The sequence below is a fragment of the Labrus bergylta genome, chromosome 9 (assembly GCF_963930695.1).
Source record: "Labrus bergylta chromosome 9, fLabBer1.1, whole genome shotgun sequence".
Lineage (NCBI taxonomy): Eukaryota > Metazoa > Chordata > Actinopteri > Labriformes > Labridae > Labrus > Labrus bergylta.
Genome location: NC_089203.1, coordinates 10,003,847 through 10,031,038, shown reverse-complemented (window position 1 = coordinate 10,031,038; position 27,192 = coordinate 10,003,847). Strand labels below are relative to the sequence as shown.

The 27,192-nt window shown below is 40.5% G+C and overlaps 1 protein-coding gene across 1 annotated transcript in view; it reads right to left on the bottom strand.

The window, feature by feature from the left end:
* aff2 (AF4/FMR2 family, member 2) overlaps nt 1-27,192 on the bottom strand; it is a 99,251-nt gene that overhangs the window by 13,667 nt on the left and 58,392 nt on the right. Inside the window, exons 10-19 of the mRNA XM_065958606.1 lie at nt 20,699-20,736; nt 7,905-8,022; nt 6,810-6,915; nt 6,542-6,692; nt 5,803-6,018; nt 4,474-4,657; nt 2,571-3,626; nt 2,345-2,460; nt 1,298-1,511; nt 621-751 (exon numbers count right to left, since the gene is read on the bottom strand). Coding sequence (XP_065814678.1) covers nt 621-751; nt 1,298-1,511; nt 2,345-2,460; nt 2,571-3,626; nt 4,474-4,657; nt 5,803-6,018; nt 6,542-6,692; nt 6,810-6,915; nt 7,905-8,022; nt 20,699-20,736 — 2,330 coding nt within the window. The remainder of the gene's footprint in view (nt 1-620; nt 752-1,297; nt 1,512-2,344; nt 2,461-2,570; nt 3,627-4,473; nt 4,658-5,802; nt 6,019-6,541; nt 6,693-6,809; nt 6,916-7,904; nt 8,023-20,698; nt 20,737-27,192) is intronic.

Below are 27,192 nucleotides of genomic sequence, written 5' to 3'. Positions count from 1 at the left end.
GGTATTGATTGGTGGAATGTACATATTGTTTCTTTAAAGCGAGACATGCATTAGAGGAGCACTTGGATCCACTTAGTTTTTAGAATCCTACTACTTGGTCTGAATTGTATTGGGTGTTATTTTGTGCATGGGGTTTGGTGTGGTTATAACTTATACCAGAGTGGATCAGACTGGACCAATTATACCTGATCACGAAGTGTTGTAATAACTATATGGATAATACATGTTCAATCTGTGTATTGTCCCCACCTTAACAGAATAAATATATTCTAAGCTCAGTCAGAAATGGCCAGCAGTGGGGTCAAGGTGTTTTCAAAGATGACTTTCTTAACCTTACCCAAAGGAGAGTAATAATCCATTGGTTAAGAAACAAGTTATATCAGCTTTCTAGAAGGAATAACGTGTGCACAAAGAACAGATGCTGTCTCCTACTACAGTTTTGCAGTTTGCAGATGTTTCAAGCATGAACTATGAGCCCATCTCAGTGAACTGTGAACCACAGCCAATGTCTTACATTGAAACTGGTTGCATCTTTTGTCAAAATACTGACCTTACCCTTGCAAAATGTATAAAAAGCAAACATATTGGTGTGTATGAAAGACCCTGAATTTTTTACATACGTGTCGCTAAATGACAGTCTTGGCCTGCGAAGTTCAGCAGCTTCCATCGCTGGTTCTGTCCACACCTCCAAATTATGTCCGTTGGCATGGTAGCCGTCTCCACTGAGCTGCTCAGCCTGGGTATCACCTTTCTGCTGAAAAGAAGAATAGATGTTTACAATGGTATTATTGAGCAGTGATTATGTGGCGTTCAGACCAGCAGGTGTAGATCAGTAGACTACATGGTAAATGGTAAATGGACTTGAGCTTGTAAAGCTCTTTTCTAGTCTTCTGACTATTCAAAGCACTTTTTACACCACAGGTCACACCTACACATTCACACACTGATGGTAAAGGCTGCTATGTAAAGTGTCTGTATATGTGGTTTAGTCTCTAGCCCAAACACTTTAACGAGCACATTAGAAGAGGTGTGGATCAACAGCAGATCCTCAATGAGTGAATGACCCATTCTTCCTCCTTAGCCAAAAACAATCCAAAACATAAAAACATATACTTTGAGCTGTTCTCTTTTTCTCTTTACATCTCCATCCTGGTGTTTAGCTGGTCTATTTCCTGCTACTGTACAACAAAATGTTCTTAAAAAGTTCAAAGGGGGGCTCTTAGTGTTTGGCAAAATGCAGATAAGAAAACTCACATTGGGGAGGTATTAGTATTAAGTAGTATTTTTGTGCACTTACACTGCCATTTTTTGCATGTGACGATCCTTTGCCTTCACCTCTCCTGTGTCTGTGTAAGGAAGAGGAAGTGGAAGTGGAAGAGGTGGTGGTGCTGGCCTCTTGGCTCAGCGAGGAACTGCCGTCTTGTTTGTGAGGTGGGTCATCTGAGAGGGGGGATAGGAGCGGCGGAAGCAGCTTGTCATTGTGGTGTCGAGACTGCTTCTTGTTAAAAGGGCTGCAAAAAAACAAAAGGCAAAAACATTATTAGTGTACCTCGGTATGTTTTTAAACTATAAACTATACGTTTGCAGGATGCTAATCAGCAACACACAGACACAGACAGACACACACACACACACACACACACTCTCTAGTAAGTCATTAGTCTTTGTCTCCATGGTTTTGTATAATATCAGTAATGTCTTGGCCCAGGCTGTTCTGCAGCTTTTTTTGCACTGCATTAAACCCCTAGAGATCCCCAGCAGAGGTAAACAAAAAACATGATCTGTTGCTGCAGACAATGTGAGTCACAAGAGCTTAAATCCAAAAAGGAAACAATACATTGTCAGCCCAGCTTGTGGAAGTAGGTAAGTTTGTGTAGTTGGATACCACTATGCGTGTTTATGTGTGTGTGTGTGTGTGTGTGTGTGTGTGTGTGTGTGTGTGTGTCTGTTTGTTCTCCATTGAGCAACAGTAAACAGGCCAACAGTAAATTCGGCAGACTCCCTCCATTACAGCTACATAAAGAAAAGAGTATATCCAGTATGTACATAATGTAAGTTTGGACAGACTGCTCTTCCTTGAGGATACTCAGAAACACATGCATTATACAGTATTGTTAACAAAGAAATACTATTTCCACAGGTTACTTTCACAGTTGATTGAGGTTAGAAAGCCCCAATCAAGGTCTCCACATGTCTGCTATGACTTCTGTTAATTGTCTCATTTGCAGTGAATGCTGCATCAAAACCAGCAATGCAGGGATTCAGGCGTACAGGTGCACTATACTCCTGTTTAATCCTCTGGGGATTCTAAAAGAAAGTGTGACAGATATGCCGTAATACTCACTCTGTGTTGTTGTTCTTGTGGTTGTGTATTGGAGAGATGCATGGTGGGAGCAGCTGGCAGTCTTTGTCCAATCGCAGCTTCTTATTGGCTTCGACTGATGGGTAACTGGGGTCCGACTTGAATATTGAAGACAGACAGAGAGTTTCAGAGACTTCAACCTGTTGGAGTGTGTTAAATCATTTATTGAAAAGTATTTGGACATGTAGGAGAATAGACCGTGTCACACCTTGTGTTTCCTCTTGCTCTTGCTGGTGTGTTTCTCATTCAGGAAAACTGTTTTTTTAGGTGCATGCCTCCTATGTTTGCCTCCTTTATCTCCCCTCTCCGTCCTCCTTGCCAGCCAAGGATTACTCTGCTCGTGCACAGGGGGGTTGTCCAGCACCTCCAGACCATGGCTCACAATGTCTCCTTCCCTCCCGTCTGTCCTCTCCGCAAGCCTTAATCTCTCTCTGTCCTCTCTTTCAGTCTGCTTCTCTCTCTCTGTTAATCTCCCTCTGTCATCTTGCCTCTCAGGCATTAATATATCTGTGTCTTCTTCCTTTTCCACTTTAGTTAACTTATGCCTCTCACTCAGTACAGGCCATAGTTTCCCTTCCTGCTTTTGTCTGTCCTTCTCTGCCAACCCGGTCCTCTCCCTGTCCTTCAGCCTCTCTGTATCTGTCCTCTCACTTCTGTCCCATTCTCCCGCTCTGGATCTTTCCCCCAGACCCTTGCTAGGCACCCTGCTGAGTAAACACAGGTCAATTTTCACCCATAAACATTTTATCTCTTTGTATTCCCTTAAGGGGGAGAGAGGCACCTTGTGTCCCATGTCGGAGGGTGGTGACATGGGCATCAGGTTTTTGCACTGTCCCCCTGACCCTCCTGGATCAGGGACCGAAATACCAAATGAACCACTTACATTGATAATGCTTAGGGAACTACTGCTACTACCACTACTGCCTTTACTACCACTGCTCATGCTACTTTTACTACTGCCGCTACTGTTATTGGTCTCAATGCTACCATCTATGATTGGAAGTCCCTTTCCTCCAAATGTTCCTATAGTGCCTGAAGTGCCACCAGAGGAAAGGCTTGGGAGAGGGGGAGTGTGCACGTGTGCATTGGACAGAGTCTGTGTGTTTATCACAGAGTGTGTCGTCTGAGGCGGCAGAGGGAATATTTTGATGGCTTTCTCTGAATCTGACTGGCATTCAGAAGAGGAGGAGGAGGAATCTGTTTCGATGAATTCTCGAGACTTGGGAACGATTCTGTTGCTTGTACTTCTGTGTTTCCTCTTTTCCTGTTTGGGAGGCAAAAATGAAAGTTAAACTCAAGAAAACTTTGATGCACTAAGTGATGAGACGGATGTTTTACAACGCAGTTCTTTAAGAAACATTTCTCAAATTGGAGCGTTAGTTTCCTGACATATCTTTTAATCCGTTATAGCACTGTTACTTGCATCCTTGACAGAAATACAAATTGACTCTCAGATAGGTAAGATGGTAACTTCCATATCGGACATGTTATAATGAGGTTTTTATTTCTGGAACTTTATGACCTTGTTAAAAATGCTCTATAACACTCGCATTTTTAATTGCAGCATTTAGGAACAGTGACAGATTTGCAGATTTGGTTTTAAAATGTTCAAATGTGAATTCAATAGAAATGCTGATTTCATGCATGTGCTCCAGTTGTGCATAGTTGTAGTTGGGAAAGTACCGTGAATGAATTGACCTTTGGAAAACTCAAAGATGTCGCAGCTTGACAGATACTTGTTGTTTTATCATTTAAAAGTCCGAGTGGAACAGTGGTGCAGTGATTAGAAAGTTCACCTCACAGCTTAAAGGTTCTTAAAGCTGCTGGCTGGGGTTTCTTCCTGTTCATTTGTGGGTTCTCTTCCGTTAAACTAGATTCCTTTCAGAAACTACAAGGACATACATTTAAGGTTGAGTAGTCACTCTTTATTGCCGGTAAGTAAAATAATTTTATATATCTCTATAGTGTCTGCCCGGGAAGGACTCGTTGGGTGGACTTAAAGGTGTCATCATTAAGGCCATCACTAGTCAGTAGAAAGAATGCACAAACTCACGTCCTCCAAAACTAAACACACACACGCACAACCACCCAAAAACAAATTTAACACTGACTGCAGGTGGTGGCACCGCTGTCTGCTGTGGTGCTGCTGGTGGAGTAACTGTGTTGTTGTTTGTAGCACTTCGAGGTTCTTTCCTGGGGGCTGTTTTCCCACTGGGTGGTTTGCTTCGTGTCCTTGAGGGGTTCTGATGTTCCAGTGATGGAGGAGGCAACATGTCCTTTTCCCTAGCTGCAGGGCTACAACAGAAGAGAGAGACAAAAAAAAGAAGAAGAGAAAAAGCACCACTGAGCGAAGCACTCTCTCTACAATGTAGTGTGAGACTTAGTGAAGAACATAAAGTTGTCCCAGGCCTTTCCTAGGGGGAGGCTGTGTATTAAAATGAGAAGTATATTCTGTGAGGCAGCATGAAATAATTGAACACAGCATGTATTCTACCAAACTTTGTGAAGTGGAGAGGTTGAAAATGGAAAGGAAAAGGAACAAAGTGAGTTAGGAAGAAAGAAAAGGAACAAAAGCTACAAAGTCAGTTTCATTTAATCAACCTAACACCAAGCTGAGCTGACGTTGTTTTTACTCAGTTAGATTGAATCATCAATTCCTGTCCAAAGTGCACTTTTATTTTTTATCATTATATTTTGTCTCTTTATGCCTTCATCTAGAGACAGGGCAGTGGATAGAGCTGGGTATCAGGGAAAGAGAGAAAGAGTGGAGAATGACAAGCAGGAAAGAAACCACAGGTCAGACCCGAACCCAGACCGCCCGCCCGCCCAGAGAACCACAGCCTCCGCGCACCAACCACTAGGCCACAGGCCTATGCGCACTTATTTACAAATCCTCTGCCCTCAAAGAGTTTTTTATTGAATAAATAATAATTGAATATTCTTTCGGTCTATCTTACTAGACTGTTCAGGATTTTCTACACATGGTAATAAACTATTTCAGTATTACCCAGTCAGTCATTGGCTCTTATCGTGTACACTGTCTTATTCTGACAACATTTTAACTTTTGGTGTTTATTTCCTAATATCCACATTAATGAAGTCTTTGCATTTTATCATTGGCCCAGCATGTTCTTCACCCAACACCTTCCCAAACACCCAAACCGAGTCTGCCAGGTAAATATTTCACGTATTGCCTGACAGTGAAAGTCTTAGATGCCATATCCTCTGCACCTGCTGCTCTTGGCACACAGAATGGCCAAAATATTGTTTTTACACTTAGAAAACTAGAGAAGCAGGTTTAACTCAAAACTAGTGCAGCTAGCAGGAATGCAGAATAGAGGAGTGAAAATGGTAGCAGGATAAGGTTGATCTCTCTGTTGTTCATCAGTAAATCACAATCATTTCATCATCAGAATCAGTTTTTGTACTTTCTTCCTTACCTATGCTGATTTAATCTGCTCCATGTCTGGTTCTGATTATCCTCCAGGCTACTTGATGTCTCTGTCGGTCTAGGCTGTTTCTTTCCTGTTGTGTTCCTTCTTGGGGTTGTGACCTCTGGCCCAGACATCAGGCCTGACGACAGCTTCACCTTTGACCTCTGGCCCTCCCCTAAGGCCTTCTGGCTGGGCTTGGCCTTGGCCTTCTCTTTGCTAGGGCTGCAAGGAAGAAAAAAACAAGTATATATGAGATCAACTCTTGTCAGTTGTTGCCACTGACTGCAAATGTCAAAGATCCCTCAGGCCGGTACAGTCCACAGCAGAACAGTTTCTTTTGTCGATTTAGAGCAAACACTAACGGAAAGTTCAAGACCTTATTGTACATTTTGTTTACGTTTCTTCCTCTACGCTGCTAATCTGGTTAAGAACGCTGTAAGGAGCTGAATTTGTCAACAGAGCTGTCAAACATTACGTTACATCTGGTTCAAACCACTTCGACTCAAAACGAACACTAAGAGAAACACACAAACATCGGACATAAGTCAACATGATCATAATTAACTATCAAGACAGATTCTGGGTTTTATATTATTATTTTGGCTTCACTCCTAGGTTGCTGTTGTTACGTCCATCTTTATATAAAGTCTATATTTGTTGTAAACCCTCCTCATCCCTCAATCAGCGCTTCATTAAGTCATCAAATAGTCAACAGATTTATTAGAACAGAGATGAAGGCTCCTACCAGAAGGTGCACCTTGTATCTGTGTGTTCAACCTTTGGGGCAGCTTCGACAGGGTTGCTGTTGGAACTGCATGGGGAAGTCTTGGCTGCTGCACCCACTTCTTGTGCTTCATTCAAAGGAGAGAAAGTGTCTGGATCCTGGGTGATGGAGCCTGGGCAGTGGACGGTTGGACTACATTAAATAATTTCATTGCTAGAATAATAATCATTTATTTTTTATACAATAGTTGCTCTTTGACAAAATATGAACGCTAACTGTCCATACAAACCTGTGTCATGATGTTCCTGCTGTGAGGGAACCAGGGGTTTGTTTTGGGCTTGGACCTTATTCAACCAGCTGTCCAGCTGCCACTTGTTACTGGACGGTGGCTCCGGCTGTATTAGTTCAGAAACAAATAAAGTGATATACAGTATTGTTTAATATTTCATGAATATGACTTTATACTTGTAGTTTTACTATGATAGCAAAATTTGAATTAGTCTAAAAATCTCTTTCTCAGCATTGATCTCTCCTTCTCCTGCAGGAATGACTGAATGATTGTATGAAAACTGTGTTCAACTCTTCAAATATTGTGATGAATAGTTTTTATGGTTTTTAGAGCACCACCAGAGAATGCAGAAAGAGACCAGAAAGGCAGTAAAAATACATTAAGTACGTTTATTGGGTTGGGCTCAGGGGCGGCGCCAAGGTGTGGCTAGGGCCACCTTAGAAATCTTATTGGCCACCCCACTGGCCACGCCACTCTTCTGAACTGTGATTGGCTATTTGCCTTGTCAGAGGCGGAACTAAACTTTACCTGTAACAGGCTGCCTGTAGTTTTATTTTAATTTAAATGCAGCCTTTTGCATTTTGGCATTGTAACTTTGAACATACATCTTCTTTGCAGTAATTAAAGAATCAAGCAAAGAAGATCTAAAATTTGCTCCTCTTTTTAAGGTTAAAAATATAAAAATCTATATACGCAGTGATGTAACATTCATTGATTACTTAAATGTAAGTATTGACCGTAAATATGAATAGATTTGTTTTGTATCCTTTCTCGCTGCACTCATCAAGTGTGCGTGCACACACACTAAACACTTCCGGCCACCCCTGCAGAAGTCAATGGCCCAGTTTGACCACCCCAGTCCAAAAAAAATCTGGCTCTTCCACTGGTTGGACTTCATTTATTAGTGTACAAAAAACAACTTTAAATCTTAATTCACTCACTTATGAAGCAAGATCATATTTATGTCTAAAACATTTTTAGACCCTTTCATTTTTTACCTTAGTTTAGATCTATTGTTTACGTGGAATTCACACACATAGCCACATAGAAACACACTTGTCATCTGAAAGCAAAACATCCCAAACATCATCGTACCTCTGGGGTGTTTGTACGGGAGGCTGGATTATACTCGCTGTCACTGGAGCTGCTCTCTGATTCGTCTGTGTCAGACTCTGAGGTGCTCTCTGATTCACTGCTGCTCCCTGATGCTCCACTAGAAGGAAACGTGAAAAACAGAAAGAAAAAAAGACAGACAACCATTTAAGCAGTTTTGTACAATCAACACATTCAACCCAGTAAATTTGATTTTCTCTTGTCACTGAATATTTTTCAGCCAAATGGACTCACAAAGTTCTATAACTTTATTCTCCTGATGAAACCATCGGTCTACAACTATGTCTCTCCCATTACAAAACTAAAATATGTTCATCATGATATTACAACTGGTTTCAAACAATTCAAAGTACCTCAAAACATTCTGGTTAAAAGCTTTTGAAATTAACAAGTATGCTATATATATATATATATATATATATATATATATATATATATATATATATATATATATACTGTATATAGGCCTACTCACCTCATTTATTATCATGTTAATTCAGCATCTTTTGCACTACTCACCACTGCACTGTTTCTTATTTAGTCTTGTACATATTAGTCTTTGCTTATTGTGTTTATTGTTGATATTTAATGTTATACTTGTAAATAAGAGAGCACAGTCCACTGAAGTTAAATTCCTTGTGTGTGTAAGCATGCCTGGCCAATAAAGATGATTCTGATTCCGATTCTGAAATTGTTATTTTCATGTCAGTTCACTTTTTAAATGAGGCCATGAAGCAGTGCATCTTTTACTGATATCTTTAAATATTATATATATATATTTAGTGCAGAATCGTGATCTCAACATTTCCATTCTATCTATCAATCCACCCGTCCATCCATCCATCCATAACTTTTTTTTAATTGACTGAACTTAACTCTTGTCAGTTAGAGTGTGTCATCCTGTAGTGCCTGTTTGCTGCATACTTTGGTTATAAAATACTTCAATCAGAAATCCACACTATTTAGTGTAGAATACTGACTACCTGCTTTATACAGAATAAGAAATCAATACACTGACATAACTGTGCCTGTCTCTTTTGTACTGTCATGATCTGTAATGATATTCTTCTCTAGTGAAGTCTGTCCATGCTCAGCCACATATTCCTCAACTTGGCACATTGCTGCTCAGAAAATTATATACTGTACACATCTTAATTTTTTTTTGAAGACAACCCATTAATCTCATACATGGACTTCATTTAGAGACATGGAGAGGGAAAACAAGACTGTCTTCTGCAACTGACTCCATGAGCACTATCTTACGTAAGACAGACATTTCTATCATAGAATGAACCTTCGTTAATCTTTTGTTGGTTATTTTTTTGTCTAATTTCCCCCAATAGAAGAAAATTAAAAAGAAGAAAGGGAGTGAGCCAACCTGTCATTGATTCAATAACGACCAAGAATCTGACGCAGAATATAATAAATGACTACTGACAAACAGACATGTGCAGTGTTGACCTGATTATTGTGTAGTCCACTTTGGTACCATGACCAATCTCATGTTCATCTATCCTTCTACACTTCTGTTAAATGATCTCCGAGAGGCAGCATACCCCCTCATCCCATTTTAAGAATACACACACACACTAAAGTATTTGAACACACTGAAATTGTAGCTAAATGTACTTCTGTCTGTGTGTGTGTGTGCGCGTGTGTGTGTTTGTGTGTGTGAGAGAGCGAGAGAGGGGAAGAGAGGGGAAGAGAGAAAGAGCGCATGTAATTTCAGTTCAAGGCTTTCATCACAGCAGGCACCAATCTATGTGAGCAGTCAAGCAGCAAATCCATCAACTGTTCTGTGAGCGAGGCACGCGCACACACACACACACACACACACACACACACACACACACACACACACACACACACACACACACACACACACAGACACACAGACACAGACACAGACACAGACACAGACACAGACACAGACACACACACACACACACACACACACACACACACACAATCACACACACACAAACACACAAAACAATGTATGAATGCAGTGTCTATCCTGTTTTTCTTCTTTCACCACTCGTCACTTTCTCTCCTGACTTTTGTTTTCAATATCACTTACATTTTACCTCAGTTTATTTATTCTATTTGCATCAAAGCGGTTGGCAAAGCGTGGAGTTCAAATCCCTGTGTTGGTTCAGTTTCTCCTTAGAAGAACGTCCTCTAAGCATCAATAACAGTTGAGTCTGTAAACATTTCAAAACAGTTTAGCAACTGTTTGGGACTAAAATGAGGAAGCTCAAATTAAACTACTTTTGGTGAACCATGCTCATAACTGTAGAGAAAAGGAAAGATCTTGATTCCTGTCAGTCTGAGTTCTTGATTTTGTTTAGTTAGTTGGGGATGGTATTCATTTGGAGAAGCTGTGTATCAAAGTTAAAGCCGATCATCGCCTAATGTATATATTGGCAGTTAGATCCTCGGTCTCACAGTCCACATGTCCCTGTGCTCTTGGGAAAGGTCCTGAACCCTAAATTGCTCCTAAAGCCAAATAAAAAAAAAAAGCCATTGATGTAGAAATAAGTCTTTTAACATCCGTACTGATGGGCTGCCTGGTACTTTGCATAGCAGCCTTGAATATGAGAGTGAATGAGAGTGAGAAGGTTTCCTGCTCGTACAATATAGAATTTTATATAATGTTTACATCCACATATCTAAAATAATTCAAAATGGACTAAACCTTTGTCATAAATATTTTTGTTGTTGAGTACTTTCATTTCCTCACATATTTCCAACAGTTATCAAAGCCAGAGAAATCTGTAATCCAATAGTTGAAATGGGACGTTTCTCGTTGTGGCAACAGCCATGACATATGACCATGACAGACACGACTTGTTTATCGTTGCCGTGGAAACACTGGATGTTAAGTCAAAGATTGCTACACAAGGAAGCGTGAATTACTACTGAAAGCTGCCGTTGTATGTATAAGCTGCTGTATGTGTTGCTGTGATAAAAACATCACGTGTACTTGGATACACCGTGGGTAAACATATCATTTTCCTCAGGTCTGTTTCACTCGTTCCTTTTTACCTTTACCATCTTCAAAGCAGAGTCCGTTTTCAACGGGGTGAGGTGGAGAAGCAGAGGGAAGTCCAGTGATTCCCTGCCAGCCTCAACGTCATCTTTTGTTATTTTGATTTATTATTTTGAGTGTCAGAGTTGTAGAGGCATAATTGCTGAGTTTTGTCGCAAGAGTACAATTGAAGGAGAAATAACAGAAGTTTGGTCTTCAAAGAAATAAGAACCTAATCATCTTTGGGCTGAATTAGAAAGGAGAGCAGTACTACTAAAGTCTGCACATGGTTGGACCAGACGGGGTGAGGGAGGAGGGGAGTCGGTTTACTGACAGATGTTGTGGTGAAAGTCACACATTATAGTGAGGGGTCAGACGACTGGGAAAGCACCCTATAAGTGCAATCCATTTATTAATAACCATTTCTGTTGCTTCCTCATAAGTCAGGATTACAGTAAAGAAAAACTCAGGCCCAAAATCAGGACTGAAACTGTCTAGTGTGTAGCCAGCCTTAATCCCATTGGCTAGCATCAAATATATTAATGCTCATTTACTGCTTACTACGTCCAGTAGCTCAAGCTCTATAATAACTGCTTCACAAGCACGTCACATATTTCAGCTGCTGTTTTAAACACACCTGGTACGTCCCAACTGTTGGGCACTTCTTGTCAAACTAGAGATTTCTGATGTCCCGGTAGGTCTGTAAACTAGAGCTCAGGAAAGTGGAAAAACGTTTGTTGTGATCTGATCTTCCCTGCTATTGGCTGACAGAGGTGACATCACGTCACAGCGACCGCCGCGTCCTATCTGAAAGTCCCTTTTAGAACCATTTGAAATTCTTTTATCCATCTTACTTCAAAATTTAAATTATTCACTGATATTACTCAAATTGGTATAAACCCAGCATCTCTTCATTGACATTGAAGGCCAATGGGTTCAAGATAAGCTTCAAGATAGGAGGTCCCTTTTTGTTTTAGTTGCCTAATCTTAACCATGCTTTATTGTCATATTTTTCCCCAGCTTCAACCTGTATTAGTTAACAGCTTCATACTTTGGGACAGCACAAAAAGCTGTATTGAAAAGAGACTCATGAAGAAAGTATTGTGTGGCTTTTACAGATGCTAAATCAGAGCGCACATAAAATAGTTCCTGCAGCTCTTACCGCGCTGCACAGCAAATAGCTAGCTGAGAGGGTGAGAAGATAAGCGGGTGATTTGAACTGGACATGCTGCCCTTGCTGACTTGTTTTTAGGAGGAAGCCTTTTATGCCATGAAACTTTATCACATCTGTTGAAGCTGGGGTTCATGGGTAAATAGATTCCCCTATCCAGCTCATTATTTATGAGGTCCTCGTAATGGAGCAGATGAAAATGTGGCAAAGAAACACAATTCATATTGACATACATCAGCGACGGCAGTACAGTCTGTGAATTCACCCCAGAGTTCACATCAGTCTAGCATCATTATCAGTTCTACCCTAATTTGGCAGTAAAAGAAGTGGAGAAAAAACTTGAACTCAGAGTGACTGCATTTTAACAAGTATGCCCTTTTCCCTTGTCATCAGAGCTAGACCTGGTTAAAGAGATAGGATTCCTGGGTTTGTATGAGCCTTACGAACAAGGCTGTGCACAGTAGAATGAGCGCCAATAAGCCTGCAGCACGTTATTTCATATTTCTTCTGAATTATTACAACGAACATGTAAAATGTTTGCATCCCGCAAAGTTTAAGAGTCATTTCTTTACAATGGGATTTTCAGTAGAGAGCTCAGAAGCCCTTTGATCTGGCACCTACAGTATGTGCCAACAGAACAAGCTGAAAGGAGATGAGTGTCAAACAAGAACAAGAAATTTTGTTCTTGTTACACCATTCAGACTGCAACCTCATTTGTGGTGTAGAAAACAGCACTTCATTGCTCCACACGGAGCTGTCACAACATTCAAGCTGTCACCATGCGCACACTTCAACAGAACTGAATAAATACAGGCTCCAACTAATTACTGGAGCTTCTTGTATATGTCTAGCAGTCATGTGTAAAAGTACAGCTTGCTCTGCCACCTGCTGGCAAGTGTAGTAGCAGCCTACATAACTGAACATAATATCTATAGGTCCCAGTATATGATTCTCCAGAATTTTAATACAAGTGACTGGACAAGGATTAAAAACAACAACATTTTTACACTTTTTTAAATTCAGATTCTGAACCAGCCATCCAGCCATTAATTCATGTAAGTCAAAATATGGAGGGATTCTCCTAAAAGATCACACTATACCTGTATGTATTGTTGGCATTTTGCAGTATTTAAATAGCTCACATTATTATTTCAAACACTAGGTGCAGTGAATTATAACAATGAGTTGTAAACATAGACTGTAAATATTAGGTTGTAAATGAATGGACAAAGGTGACAGGTCGACTACAGGTTGAGTGAGACCAGGCAGTCAGAGAGACCTGACAGAGCAACATGCAGGCATTGGAAACCTTGTTCATTCATGCCGTTTAGAACTTCAACTAAATATGGCATCTAGAAACTGGACAGACATTGAAAAAGTTCAACAGCTTAATTAGAGTTGGTGCACAGCTCACTGACTTGACAGCCTTTTTCAGAATCCTGTTAATAATTAGAAAATGTCACATGTAGTTTACAACTTTAAATAACATATCTCAATGGTACTACTTAGACTGATAGGAGGAAGTGCTAAATGTTCCTGCTTCTTCTAATTGTCTCTATATTGCTTCAAATCTACATACACACCCTCAAGCAGACAGCGCAGTTAACTACTACTCTCTCTGATTTCAGTTTTCCCCCATTTTATGAACTCAAAAAGTTAAACTATGCACACAATTTTTTAAACCTCAAAGCTCATGCCTCCAACTGATAAAGTCTAAGCACAACTCCATCGGTCCCACTCAAATTTAATTCTAAACACAGTTTTGCAAATCTCTGTACACAAACTGCATCATTTAGTGCACCTTGTTCACAGAGAAAGCCTTCAAAATGCAACACCCTGATTACCCAATAGTCTCACTCATGTTGAACCTGTGCAAACTCAATTGAAAGAACACTTCAAACATGTGTCCGAGTATAAAAGAGGCCTCAAGTGACTTAAAGCAAGAACATTGAGCACTTTGTGTTTCAGGAACAAACTCATTTATTTTGTTAGAATTTAATTTCATTTAATTTGTTACTTACTGAGTTTTGCTTCATGCTACGTTAAATAGGTAACATTACTGTTGCTTGTACATGTAGTACTGTAAATTCCTTCTGAAGAAAGTTGTTTTTTAGAACATTTCTGAGAAGACTCCGACCAGTGTTGCCAGATGGAAAATACAACACTATCATACAGCAGCTTTAAAATGATTGTATTTTACTTAAAACTATTGTACATAAAAAAAACCAATATGAGTCCTAAATACCACACTGAATGGCAAAACTATGCCCTGGACATCACATTAATGTAAATACACAAACAAACTTATTAAAGTCTAAATTGTTTGCTCCATCCCAAGCAGCTGTGTAGCTGAGCTAGTGTCATCTTATTTTGTTGTGATCAGTGTTTGCCTACAGTCTGTCTGGTATTATGAACCACAGGCATGAGCCGGGCATCAGGTAATGACTTATAGAGCCAGCCTCAAGTGGACACTCGAAGAACTGCAAGATTTTTTACTTCCACATTAGCTTCACCACCATCGGACTGTGTCGTCCCCACAACCACCGCCGTCCTCATTCATGCACGGCCTGCTCAGACCTCCACCTCAACGGCAAGGAAGTGTGGACAACAGGAGCGTGAGGAATACAAAGGAGAAATCCTACCTGCATATTATCGCATATGCTCTTTTGTAATAAGTTTCGAGATTGTTATGAATTTGCACTATACAAATAATGATTGATTGATTGATTGATTGATAGATTTTTCAACACCAGAGGCTGCCGCTTGGCTATGAGGCGAGCATCAGCCCAAGCAGACCTGATTATCGAACACTTTTGTCGGGCTACAACTCAAAAAAGTTTACAACCTCACACTGTAGTTGGGAGTGATGGCTTTCGTGACATTTTCCCCAATACTTGTAAGTGTAGTTACAGGAATACAAATACAGCATTTTCCCAAGAGTGTACCAGAAATATTTGATCAATTTAAAAATGAAGTTAAAGGCACAGTATGTAGGTTCCTCCACCAGGGGGCTCTGAATCAAAACAATTACAAAATATGACGTTGAGGCTGGTAGGGAATTATGGGAGTTCTCTCTGTTTTCTCAAGAACTGTCTAATGCATAGCGAGTGTCAATCACAACGGATCATTTTGGACCTTGGTCGATTTATGCGTTAAAGCTTACAGCCCTAATTAAAATACATTGAATCAACATAACTCCAGGCAACTTTCTCCATAGTTGTGAATATTGTAATAGATTCACATAAAATATATATTACAAAATAAATCATACAGGGAAGAAGATAACACAAAGATTTTTAATATTACCGAGCAGAAGCATAAAAATAGCATTTTCAATATACACTTTGGCAGGGGTTGTGAATGTGTGTGTTGTCTGTGTGTGTGTTGCACTCCACTGAGGATATAGCCACTGGATTGCTCGCAGGATCTGAAGTCCCAGCATCCCTTACAGACATGTGCTGGGTTTCTAGTGTGTGTGTGTGTGTGTGTGTGTGTGTGTGTGTGTGTGTGTGTGTGTGTGTGTGTGTGTGTGTGTGTGTGTGTGTGTGTGTGTGTGTGTGTGTGTGTGTGTGTGTGTGTGTGTGTGTGTGTGTGTGTGTGTGTGTTGGGCTGCAGAGTGAATGGACTCATTAGCGATAGCAGGGTAACACATGGCCTGGGGCACACACAGCACACACTCTCTCTCTGTCTGTCTCTGTCTATCTCTCTTTCATACACAGATTCACACTTCAGACTTGCATATTAATGCCTTCAGACTGTGAACACAACGAGCAACCTTAGTCAAAAGATAATCTTACATACTCTAAGACTGGTCCAGGCTTTACACAGTTGGTCTCTGTGCCAACACTAGTTGTTCACATTAATTCCAATATTCATTGATGTTTTAAACAACATTTTTCCTGCAGATTAATTAGGTGACATGTTCCACCAAGATGTTACATGAAGACATTAATGAGACATGATGTGTATAGCCCACACAGAATGGATCTGTGGAAAAACGAAATAGAATTCAACACCTCCTGAACTGAACAATACAAGGAAAGTTTTCATAGAGCATATTCTGCACTATGTTACGACTTACTGAAGACTAAATAATAATTTTTGGAGCTGCAGAAGAACTTAATGTCATGTCACATACATAAGATTTTAAAGACTCAACCTGTTTGCTTAAATGAAATGCTTGTTTCTGTGACCACAAATGTATCGGATTTTACCAACAAGTTTTGAGTGAAGCCTTTTTATCAATTACATATGAACAGGTGATCGTCCCCGCAGTGGTGTTTAGAGTCAGAAGAAACTAATCCCATTCATGCACATTCATACGCCGACGACGAAGCAGCGAGAGTAACTTGGGGTTAAGTGTCTTGCCCAAGGACACATCGGACATGTAGCTGTAGGAGCTGGAGATCAAACCCCTGATCTTCCGGTTGAGAAACAACCGAATCTACCAACTGAGCCACAGCCGGCAAATACAAACTCAAACAACTAAAATACCTTCAAAATATTTGCTCAAATGAAAATAGCCAATGTTCACAGTAGTATATTGTTTATATAGGAGGAACTAAATGTTGTGAATAGTGCTAATCAACGCCCTTTCACCATTCATTCTACAAACGCTGCTCACTCACTACAGCGGAAATGTTGCCTCCAGTGAATCCTCACATCAAAAGATCTCTTCAAAGGCAACAGTGACTTGAAGAGTTAATAGCAGACGAAGGGCAATGCTGACGTTTTCTATTGAGGTCCAGAAGCTTTTCCTTGTAAATGTAATCAAGCATCTCTCTTGGGGTAGATTCATGATCAGGAAAGGCAAGGAGCGGCTCTGACCTCCAGAACCAAATCCTCTGAATCCATGCCCTGTAGTGTTTTCTCCAGTTTCTCACACTGCAAATTTATTATTTGACACATCTTCTTTACAGAACAGATAACGATTTAGGTGATGAACATTCATTCCAGTTTAGAAAATGTGTAATTCAAGCTGCTAAGGGCTGTGTCCACGAGGGGGATAAAAAAAACTTAAAATGCTCTTGTGGAGTGTATCGAGTTTCTTCTCTTCTCTCCCCATACAGCCGGGTTGTTTTCTGTTGTCTTTTCTCTGAACATGTCCTGTCAATGTCTAGGTTTTCTGATATCTTTCTAGCATCAGTTTGAGAGGCAATAAGTCAATATTTTCAATTTTCCAGATATTTTCTGACTGTGTTTGTTTCTCTTTCAAGTGTTTCGATGGAAACACAGGGGCTCTGCAGAATCATGCAGACATGGTAAATCTGATAAAATATTGTTGTTCAGGTTACAGTGCACAAGACAAAATTCCATGACACAAGTTCAACCTTTATGCTGGTTGCTATGGACATTGTCTCAGAGTCCGTCTTCTGCACTGAGAGGGATTGGAGAGCAGCCACTGCTTGATCTCTGGCAGGTGGTACCACTACGCACCATCAATCTTGGCCTCCCATCTGGTCACTGACAGACATTTAACTTTGAACTGCTTAACATGTTCCTGTTAACTACCTAGCATTGCACAGAGGAGTTAAAAAGATTGTACAACCTACAGCAAACCCTGAAAAAAGGAAAATGAGATGACTTCAGATTTGGCTGCATCTGCTTCAAAAGAGTAAAAGTACAGGTAAGACTGCTGCATGGGACACACCGTGCCTTCTCATTCAGTTGCAATGTTCTTGCTTGAACCCACTCTATGTCCCATCATGTTGCGACCTTCATCATACGGCAGTCTGAAATGCTCATGTTGAACTTATCCAACTTTCCCAGATGTGGGTCACAAAAACCTTTTCCATTGTGTCATGAACTTTAACAAATCCTCCAAAATGTTCCGTCATTAGATCCACCAACTGATCGCACAAGGTTTACAGTTACTCTCAAGACTGTAGGATGCAGTTCAGTGTGGCTGATGTCCGGAGCACACACTCTTTTATGATGGAATGTGCTTTGTAATTTTCATCTTTCTGATTCTCTTCAAGCATTTTGTCTCCATTTAGTGCCATGATTTGTTTGAATGTGGCTGCCGAGGTAATGCCCCGCTTGTTTCTTTGTTTTGAATCCTTCTGAAGGTTCATTAAAAACTTGATCAAATTCTTCCTGCAGTTCCACCTGTGATAGGAATGTGGGTCATCAAAGAAATTTGTACATCTTCTAAAAGCCTGGTTCCTTTCAACTGGGTGTCATATTGTGGCAATCGCCCTTTGCTGCAACTCAATGTGCATCAAATCTTGGTTGACCTGGTCAATGGCTCTTTTAGCTTAAAGCCATCTGTTACCTTTTTCAGCTTCGTCCTCTTTAACCGTAGTACAGGACAACTGCCTGGCTCGTTTAGGGCCGGTAACAAGCAGTCCGTTTATTGGGCCCACAAAGCATAAGGAGAGACGATGTACCGGGTCACTTTATTCACAGACACCTGTACCTGCACACACACTCGTACCGTTGCGGGAGACTCACTTAACTTGTTATTGCCTACTGTACATTTCCCATCAGCCACCTACTTAAAGGGACAGGCTCAGACCGGTAACAAATCTCTGGAGTTCATACCAACCCCTTATAGTGGTAATGTGTGTCTTTGAACACTCATGTTTCTTTAAATGACTGGCTAAGTTCTTTCAGTTACTATATACCCCTTTGGTAAGAGCGGTTTTGTAGTTTTCCTTTATGAATCAACATGGAATTTTTCTCAGTATTCTGCAGCAATACTTTCACATGTATAAGTCCTTTTGATTCGACTGCACACTGTTCATTATGGCCTAGAACATTTGACGTTTGTGCAGGGTCATCTGATCCGATAAAACCTTTTGTAATGGTGGTGATGTACTGCTTCCAGTGCTTCTAGAGATAAGGAGTGACTGGTCATCTTGATGTGGCTGTGACTCATTTGATAAAGTCAGTCGTCTCTTAACCATAAAGTCAGGGGTTCGATCCCCAGCCCGCTGCAGCCACAAGTCCAATGTGTGCTTCCCCAAGACACACCCGCTGCTTCCTCTGTGGTGTATTAATGTGTACACCGCAGGTTAAACCTACCAATTCACACCCATTCACACACTGATGGCAGAGGCTGTTATGTCCATCAGTATGACTAATCCCATTCATGCGCCGCTGACACAGCAGCAGGAACAACTTGGTGTTAAGTGTCTTACCCAAGGAAGCCTTAGACATGTAGCTGCAGGAACTGGGACGAACTCCTGACCTTCCAGTTGAGAGACTACCGACTCTACCACTGAGCCACAGCTGCTGAACATGCCCACATATAGTAACATAGACTGTCCCATGTCCATTATGCTCACAGTTCAGACTAAAAACATGGTTTTTCCAGTCTATAAAAATAACTTACTAATTTTAACAGCAGTAAACATACAACCCAAATCACTATAAGACTATACCAGATACTGTTTGTGTGTCCAGATATTTTAATTATAAATAAATAATATCTGATGCTGCGGGTTACTTGAGTGGATGTAAATCCAATATGAGCACCAGCATCTTTCAGTGACATGTCCTGTGTGTGTTTATGACGGTGTGCTTGTCTACATCTAATTCTTTCGATGAAAAAGGGCTCAAAATGTGCAGCTTTAATAGCAACACACCTGCCCTCAGGCACGCTTGGCTTTCAAAGGGAATGAAAGATGACACTTTGATTAGTTTAATTGATGTTGTGCCAAAAATACACCTATGTGTATTCAAGAGACTTGATTCAACTCCTGCGCCTCACATAGCAACAATATTGCGAGCCTTTAAACTATCAAAAAGTGAGTTAGACAGGCCTTGATTGACCCTGGACCATGCGCTATAGACTGTGCACTTTACAGCCTTTAGATAGGGCAAAATTATTGACTGTAGAAATGTTTCCTGGCGTCACTGCATCATCTAATGGAGGTTACTGCCCTCTGTAGACTATTTTTTTCTTCTGATAAACCAGTCTAAGGGCGCACTCACATTAGGGAAAGTTCTCCAGAACCGTGCTTAAGCATGATTGTCCCCCCTCCCCATTCCCCCTCTGGCCTGCACTCACACTGCTCCAGGATAAACGGGTCAGAGTAGGGTCACCTTCTTGTATATAACGTCGTTAGACAACACAGGCATGGCCTTACATGATCATGAAGGGTTCTTATTTTACAAGACAGACGGAATCAAAAATAAAAGATAAAAAAAATAAAAAGAGACACACGATCGAGTCCGTGTCTGCACATCAGAGAACAACACAGACGACATGACAGCTACTTTACCGACTTTGTTACAAGGAAGAGTCAGCTCACTCACACTATTCAAACAAACTGGACTTTAGAGGTGAAGCGTGATTGGCCACTGTACGGAGTGCATAGTGTGAAAGCGCAGTTCCAAAGTGTCAAAGTATTTCTGTCGTCAGGATAATCACCTTTCTTACAATGCTTCACCTTATACGCTCCACACGCCAGCACGCAATAGAAGTTGCCCTCCATGCTACACTTTGTATACACAGGTACAAAAAAAAATCTAAAAGTAGGTAAATACAGAATGATATGATCTTTGAGCCCTTGTGGAGTACAAAATAGAGAAAAGAATCCCCAGTGATTAAGCTGGGTAATGTCTTACCTTTGGGCAGTGCCTCTGGCTTTGGGTTTGTCAGACACCTGTCAACAGACATGCACACAAACTGTTAGTCATGTTTATATATTTAGATAACAATTTGAGTGAGGTTTAACTGACATAATTAAAGGATTCAGAAATTTGCACTTTTGCTTTCAAAAAGTCTCAGACCAAAACTGAAATGCAAATAATTTGTTTGAAAAGCGAGAGTGTGCATGGTAAACATGGCGATGAGATCAGTGTGATTTCTGACTGATGTGTCCAAGACAGTGAAGATGAATGATGAAACAAAGATCTGTTCTTATTGATCCTCTTGATAGTTTCATTAAAGGTATGACTGATACTAAAGGTATGAGGAGCTGGGGATTGAACCCCTGACCTTCGGGGTTGAGAGGCGGCCGACTCTGCCAACTAAGCCACAGCCAGGGTGTCTTTTAGTGTGCAAGAGAGACTTTAAGACGCTGAAGACTGCTGGTTTGAAATCCTGAATTTCTGATGTAACTCTTGCACAGAGGTTGCACTGCTGAAAATCTCCTGGATTTTCACTTGTGCAAAACAAGTAGAATATACATCCGAAATTTTAGCATCTTTTTATTTGCTGCCAGGATTTAGTCCATTGAAGACTCCATTCTTCCAATGATATTTGCATGTGTATGAAAATCATCTAGGTCTTAAGGGAAAATGCATATATTCGATAAATTTGAGCCAAATACTGTGCAGTAACTCATCCCGAGGTTTTGTCAAAATGGTAGAGTATTGTAACGTGTACACTTTGGAAATCCAACCCCACACTCGCACCTTACTCTGAAGTTGAAGGCGAGGGCTTCTCTTTCCCCTGCACACTCTTGTTTGCTGTGCATTACTTATATTTTCCCTTACTATCCTCTCCAGTCTGTCGCTGTTTTTACATGGATTAGTGTCCTATGCGCTTTGTTTTTTTTTTTCCATTGTGCTGCTCTGTTTCAGTAGACCCCCCATTATTTTCTTTTAACATTTTCTGAGTTGAAGAAACAAAAATAAGGCATCAAAATGATCCATCCAACAACGATACAGGTAAAATATAAGTAGTAAACAAACGAGATAAACGAGACAATAAGTCAATCAGAATAAAACATACGCAACAACACACACAAATACACTCACATCTGAATTCAGACAATATCAACGTCTACTCAGGGATTTCTCAGAGGTTTAGCTCTTGTACAAACATAAGAAACGGACCCACACCTTGCAAAATCTTCTTAGGGAGCTATTCATAGTACATCTGATTCTTTCTCGTATGGCCATATGAAGGCATTCTTTTACCCATAATGCGTGGGAGGGTGGCGTTGAGGATTTCCACTTAAATAATATAAGGCTTCTGGCAAGGAGGGTAACAAAGGCTGTAAAGACTGCTTCTAGGAAGCAAAGTGATACTGTGGATGGAGATACACCAAAAAGTGCGGGTCCGATGTGTGGTTAATGGATGGAGACGGTTCACTTTCTCAGCAGCACTTTACTGTCAGCCACAATGATTCCGCTACACAACAACAAAAACACTTCCTTGTTGCTCATCACATGTCCCACCGCTAGCCAATCAGAGGCTAGGATGATTAAACTCATGGCAAGCATTATGACAACCACAGAGGTAGATTCAGTGCAATGTGGTCACAGTTACTAGGTGCTACTGAAAATATTAAAACATGTGAATATATCAATATTAACTTTGTAAACTCAAATATGTTAATAAGTTCACTGTACTGTATAAATGTTATTAACTTATTTTTAACTTTGACCTAAATACATGATTTAACTAAAATATAGGAATTTACTTGACTTTTAAATCTTATATGAGCATGACTTACCGTCTATAGCCTTTGACATATCAGAAAACATCTCAGAAAACCTTTCATTCACACACGACCCATGTGTGAATGTGGATATCTGGGATTTCCTCAATTGCATTTGCAAGGGATGCAAAGCAGTTTTTAAAGATTTTTTTGCAAGCTGAAACTTTATTTTCATATTGTTAAACTAAACTTCTTTCTCTGACAGAGATGACCTCATCAGAAGCTAGCAGAGAGAAAAAAGAGGACATGCATGGAGTTGGAGACAAAGATGGAAGTCAGTTTCTGAACTGATTTTGAAAATCTCCTTTGTTCACACTATCTGTATTCCCCTCCTTTACCCCTCTCTTCTCTTCATCCATCTTCTGCTATGTCTTTGAATCCCTTCCTCTACTCAGTCTCTTTACTCTGTGTAAAAAAACATATTCATGTTACTCCTTCGCCAAGTGCTGAAAGAATATTAATGACACTGTGTGTCTGTGTGTGAGAAAGACTTCCTCGTGTGTTAATGCATGTGTATACTGGCACAAACACTTGTGAGTATAAATCAACATGTGTATATGTTTGATACATTCTAGTCAGTTTATTTGAATTGGTGTGTGTGTGTGTGTGTGTGTGTGTGTGTGTGTGTGTGTGTGTGTGTGTGTGTGTGTGTGTGTGTGTGTGTGTGTGTGTGTGTGTGTGTGTTTTACTTCAGGCTGTAAAAGCCTTGTAATACACCATGCACTCATTTGCTTTAATCCTGTTAACAGCATGCACAAAATACCATTGAATTCTTCTCAGCCTCTCTCTCTCCCCTGCTCTCATTCTATGTCTCTGTTTCTCTCTCAGTTTCCATTCTTTCATTCCTTATCTTTGCTTTCTGTCTGCATTGTTTGAAGTCTGTCTCTCTTTCTGTACCACTAGCTTATTCACTTTTCTCTATCGTTCACATAAAGAGATGGTCTGTGGACATTTAAATGATGCCTTAGATTGAATGGACTTCAGTTCCCACAGAAGACATTGTGAAATACAAAAATGGTATTATTCAAGTTGTGACCCTGGTTCCTCCTGTTGATAAGTTAATGCTAACGCCCTTTCTGAATATAGGAATAAAAAGTTTCCATCAGGTTTAACTAATCCCATTTGTAGCAGCAGGAGCAACTTGGGTTGTCTTGGCCAAGGACACATTGGACATGTTGCTTCAGGAGCTAGGGATAAACCCCCAACCTTCAGATTGAGAGACGACCGACTCTATCACTGAGCCACAGCTGCTCCATGCTAAATGACAAGGCAAGGCAATTCTATTTATATAGCACATTTCAACAACAAGGCAATTCAAAGTGCTTCACACAAGACATCAAAAGCATCATGACAGCCTATTGTTACTTGATACCAAAGGATGTAAGTAGCCTACAGTAGCATGAAGTAGATTAACATGAGAAGTCAACTACAAGATTTAAAGACTTGCGTTACGTTACTTTTTCAACTCTTCAACAAAACCTACTTGATTCAGAGACAAAGTGACGACATGCAAAAACAATTTTCTGTCACCTGTAAATGAGGCCAAAAGTACACCTGAAGCATGTATAAATGTGTAACAATCTCACATTACACAGCAAGACAATGAGAGAGCAAAGCTGCAAAAAGTACCGTTTCAAAATGTCACATGTTGGATCAAGTTATTCACTGCTTGTTTATAACCTCTCCAGTTACCTGACTGTTCATGTTTGCTGGACTTCACACCACTGACTAACATACTTTATACACCAGAGTGATGATGACGCATCTGTAAGGTGACGCATATCTGACCAGAGAAGGATGGGATGAATGAACAATGGAAACATGAACACAAATCATTTCACTTGACTGTCTTTAAGGAGGATTAAAGCCATAATGATGCAACAAGAAACAAAAAAAATAGCAAAAATGAAGAAAATCCCTTCATATTCTAAAGAAAAAAAAAGATTTAGAGAGAAAGTAGAAAGATAGTAAGAATAAATCATGTGTTCATATAACTTAAGCCTGGCTTAGACTGCAGGATATTCAGGCCCATTTTCCTCCTTCCCAACAATCATGGGGTCTTTCCTGACTCGGAAACGATTATATGCCCAGATTTTCTTGTAGTGTGAGTCATATAAAGATCCAACCTTAACGTCCCTGGTCTTTTCAGAGATCATGTGGGACACCTGGATTTATTTCAAACATGTTTGTTATTTAGAAGTTAAAATCTCACCATCAATAAAGTGCCTGGCGGAAGTCAAATGCAACTACAAAAACGGCGACAGACGAGGAAGGTCAGTAATAAGTGGACAGGAGTGGCATCAGGTGAGCTGAGCTGTAATGCATCTGACAGGTACAGTCTTACCTCCAGCTGTCACTGAAGAACAGACAACCCATGTTGTCCTCTCAAACCATTATGATCACAAATGTATCTGCCTCCATTGTTTACATGAGGTGACGTGAGGTGGTGCGTTCCTCCGCCGGGAAATATAATCTTAGTATAATCCTGTAGCATGTGATGTGTCATGATTTTCATATATTGTAGTGTGTGCATGCTTGAGATAATAGAGAAGATTCTCTGTTATGATTCTCTTTCTGTGTGTGATTCTATACCGGAATTCAAAATCGGGAAGGATTTTAAAACTCCTCCAGTGTGAGCCAGGCTTAAGAGTAATATCCGTGATTAAGGGGGCCAATAGAGACCATTCTTAATGCACATTAACGATCTGTTATTACCAGATCTACTTTCAGCATAATTATAATGAATTAAAGCACTTAAATGTCCTGCCATCATTTGTGATTATTGTATCTATCACCATGGTAATTATGCCATCAGAAGGCCAGTCGAAAAGGGGGTTGAGAGGAATTGGTATCTTTTTATTAACAGAAAATATCTCATGTCCTCTTTGATGAGTGTTGAAATTAATCCGCACAGCAGGTTCCGGGGCAGCAGCCAGGCCCTTACCGACTGTTTTGAACTCTTATCTGGCATCATTAGTGTCAGACCCAACTGGCTGGAGACTCTGGTGCCAATTTTATACCAAAAAACTCATAAATAAGCAGGACAACTGCTTCTGTAACCCCCCCCCCCCCCCCCATCAGGGTTTGTCAGTATCCAACCAATGGTTCAGTAACTATGGCCCCTGTTAGTTTGACTGTTAGACCTTAAACTACTACTTTAAGGTTTTTAAAAACCCCAGTTATGAAGCCTCATATACCACTTCAGTAACTATGGGGTACTTGCTTTTACAGTAACTATGCGAACGCATGACATCAGATCCTGCGGTGGTTTGGGATGTTGGTTGTGCACGTTCTCATAAATGAACACTCAGTGAGATACAATATGCATATATCCGTTAGGAGCAGTGTACAGTTGTATGGGGATGAGTCCGGAAATGGCAACATTGGAGACACCTGAGAACAGCTACAACAATGGCGTAAAGTTTTGAAGAAAAGTTAACAGCTCGAGTCAGCAACTACATGCATTATGATGTGTCCTTGTAGTTGCATAGCAACAAACATGCGTGCCAAAATAGCTGGCAACACATCATTTCTACTCCGGGGTTAACATCTGATTCATGTGGTGCTCCCTCTAGAGGAATCCTCCAGTAACACGCGTTGTACTGAATGCATTTACAGCCGGATATTTAGAATCAGAATCAGCTTTATTGGCCGGGTATGCTTGCATACACAAGGTTCTGTGAACCGTGCTCTCTTTGTACAAAGGTATAACATTGAATATCAACAATAAACACAAAATAAGCAAAGATTAATATGTACAAGACTAAATAAGAAAGTGAATGATGCTCTGTCTGCTCCTGTAGATAATTTAAATGCATCAATATTAAAGTAGCCTTGCTATAACAAATTGCAAACTATAATTTCAGTTAATAAGACACCTTATGAGACCTATAGATTTAAGTGGAAAGAGATGAGTGTTGACACCTTAAGACAGGCTTTCTCAACCTTGGGGTCAGACCCCAGATGCGGTTACATGGATTTTAAATGGGGTAGCCTGAAATTTGTATTCATTGATCAATAAAAATTATATCCATCCATCCATTATCTATACCACTTTTCCAGTTCGGGGTCGCTGGGGGCTGAGGCCAATCCCAGCTGTTATTGGGTGAGAGGCGGGTTACACCCTGGACTGTCTGCCAGTCAATCCCAGGACTGACATTTAGAGACAGACAACCAGCCACACTCACATTCACACCTACGGGGAATTGAGAGTCAATCAACCTAACGAGCATGTCTTTGGACTGTGGGAGGAAGCCTGAGTACCTGGAGAGAACCCACACAAGTAAGGGGGAGAACATGAACACTCCTGAGCGAGGCCTTCAGTGTGGATTCGTGCAGCCCCTTAAAATGATATTATATATTAAAATATATTGAACACAGGCTACTGTTGGCCATAGCCAAATGCCAAAACAAGGAAGAGTCTCTGTCTGTCTGTCTGTCATCCAGAATGTCACTCCAGCCTTTCTTCCTTTGTCCAAAATAATACAAACAGAAAAGCCTAAATGTGCTTTTCTACACAGTAGAAAAAAAATAATTTCAGCAAATAGATTAGAGTGTTTTGGATGTCTGGCATCACCAGAGTTTTGTGGAGTAGAGTCGGGTCACCAGCCAAAAAAGGTTGTGAACCACTGGCTTTAAAGAAAGGGTTGATAAAAGCTTCGTAAAGGTGGC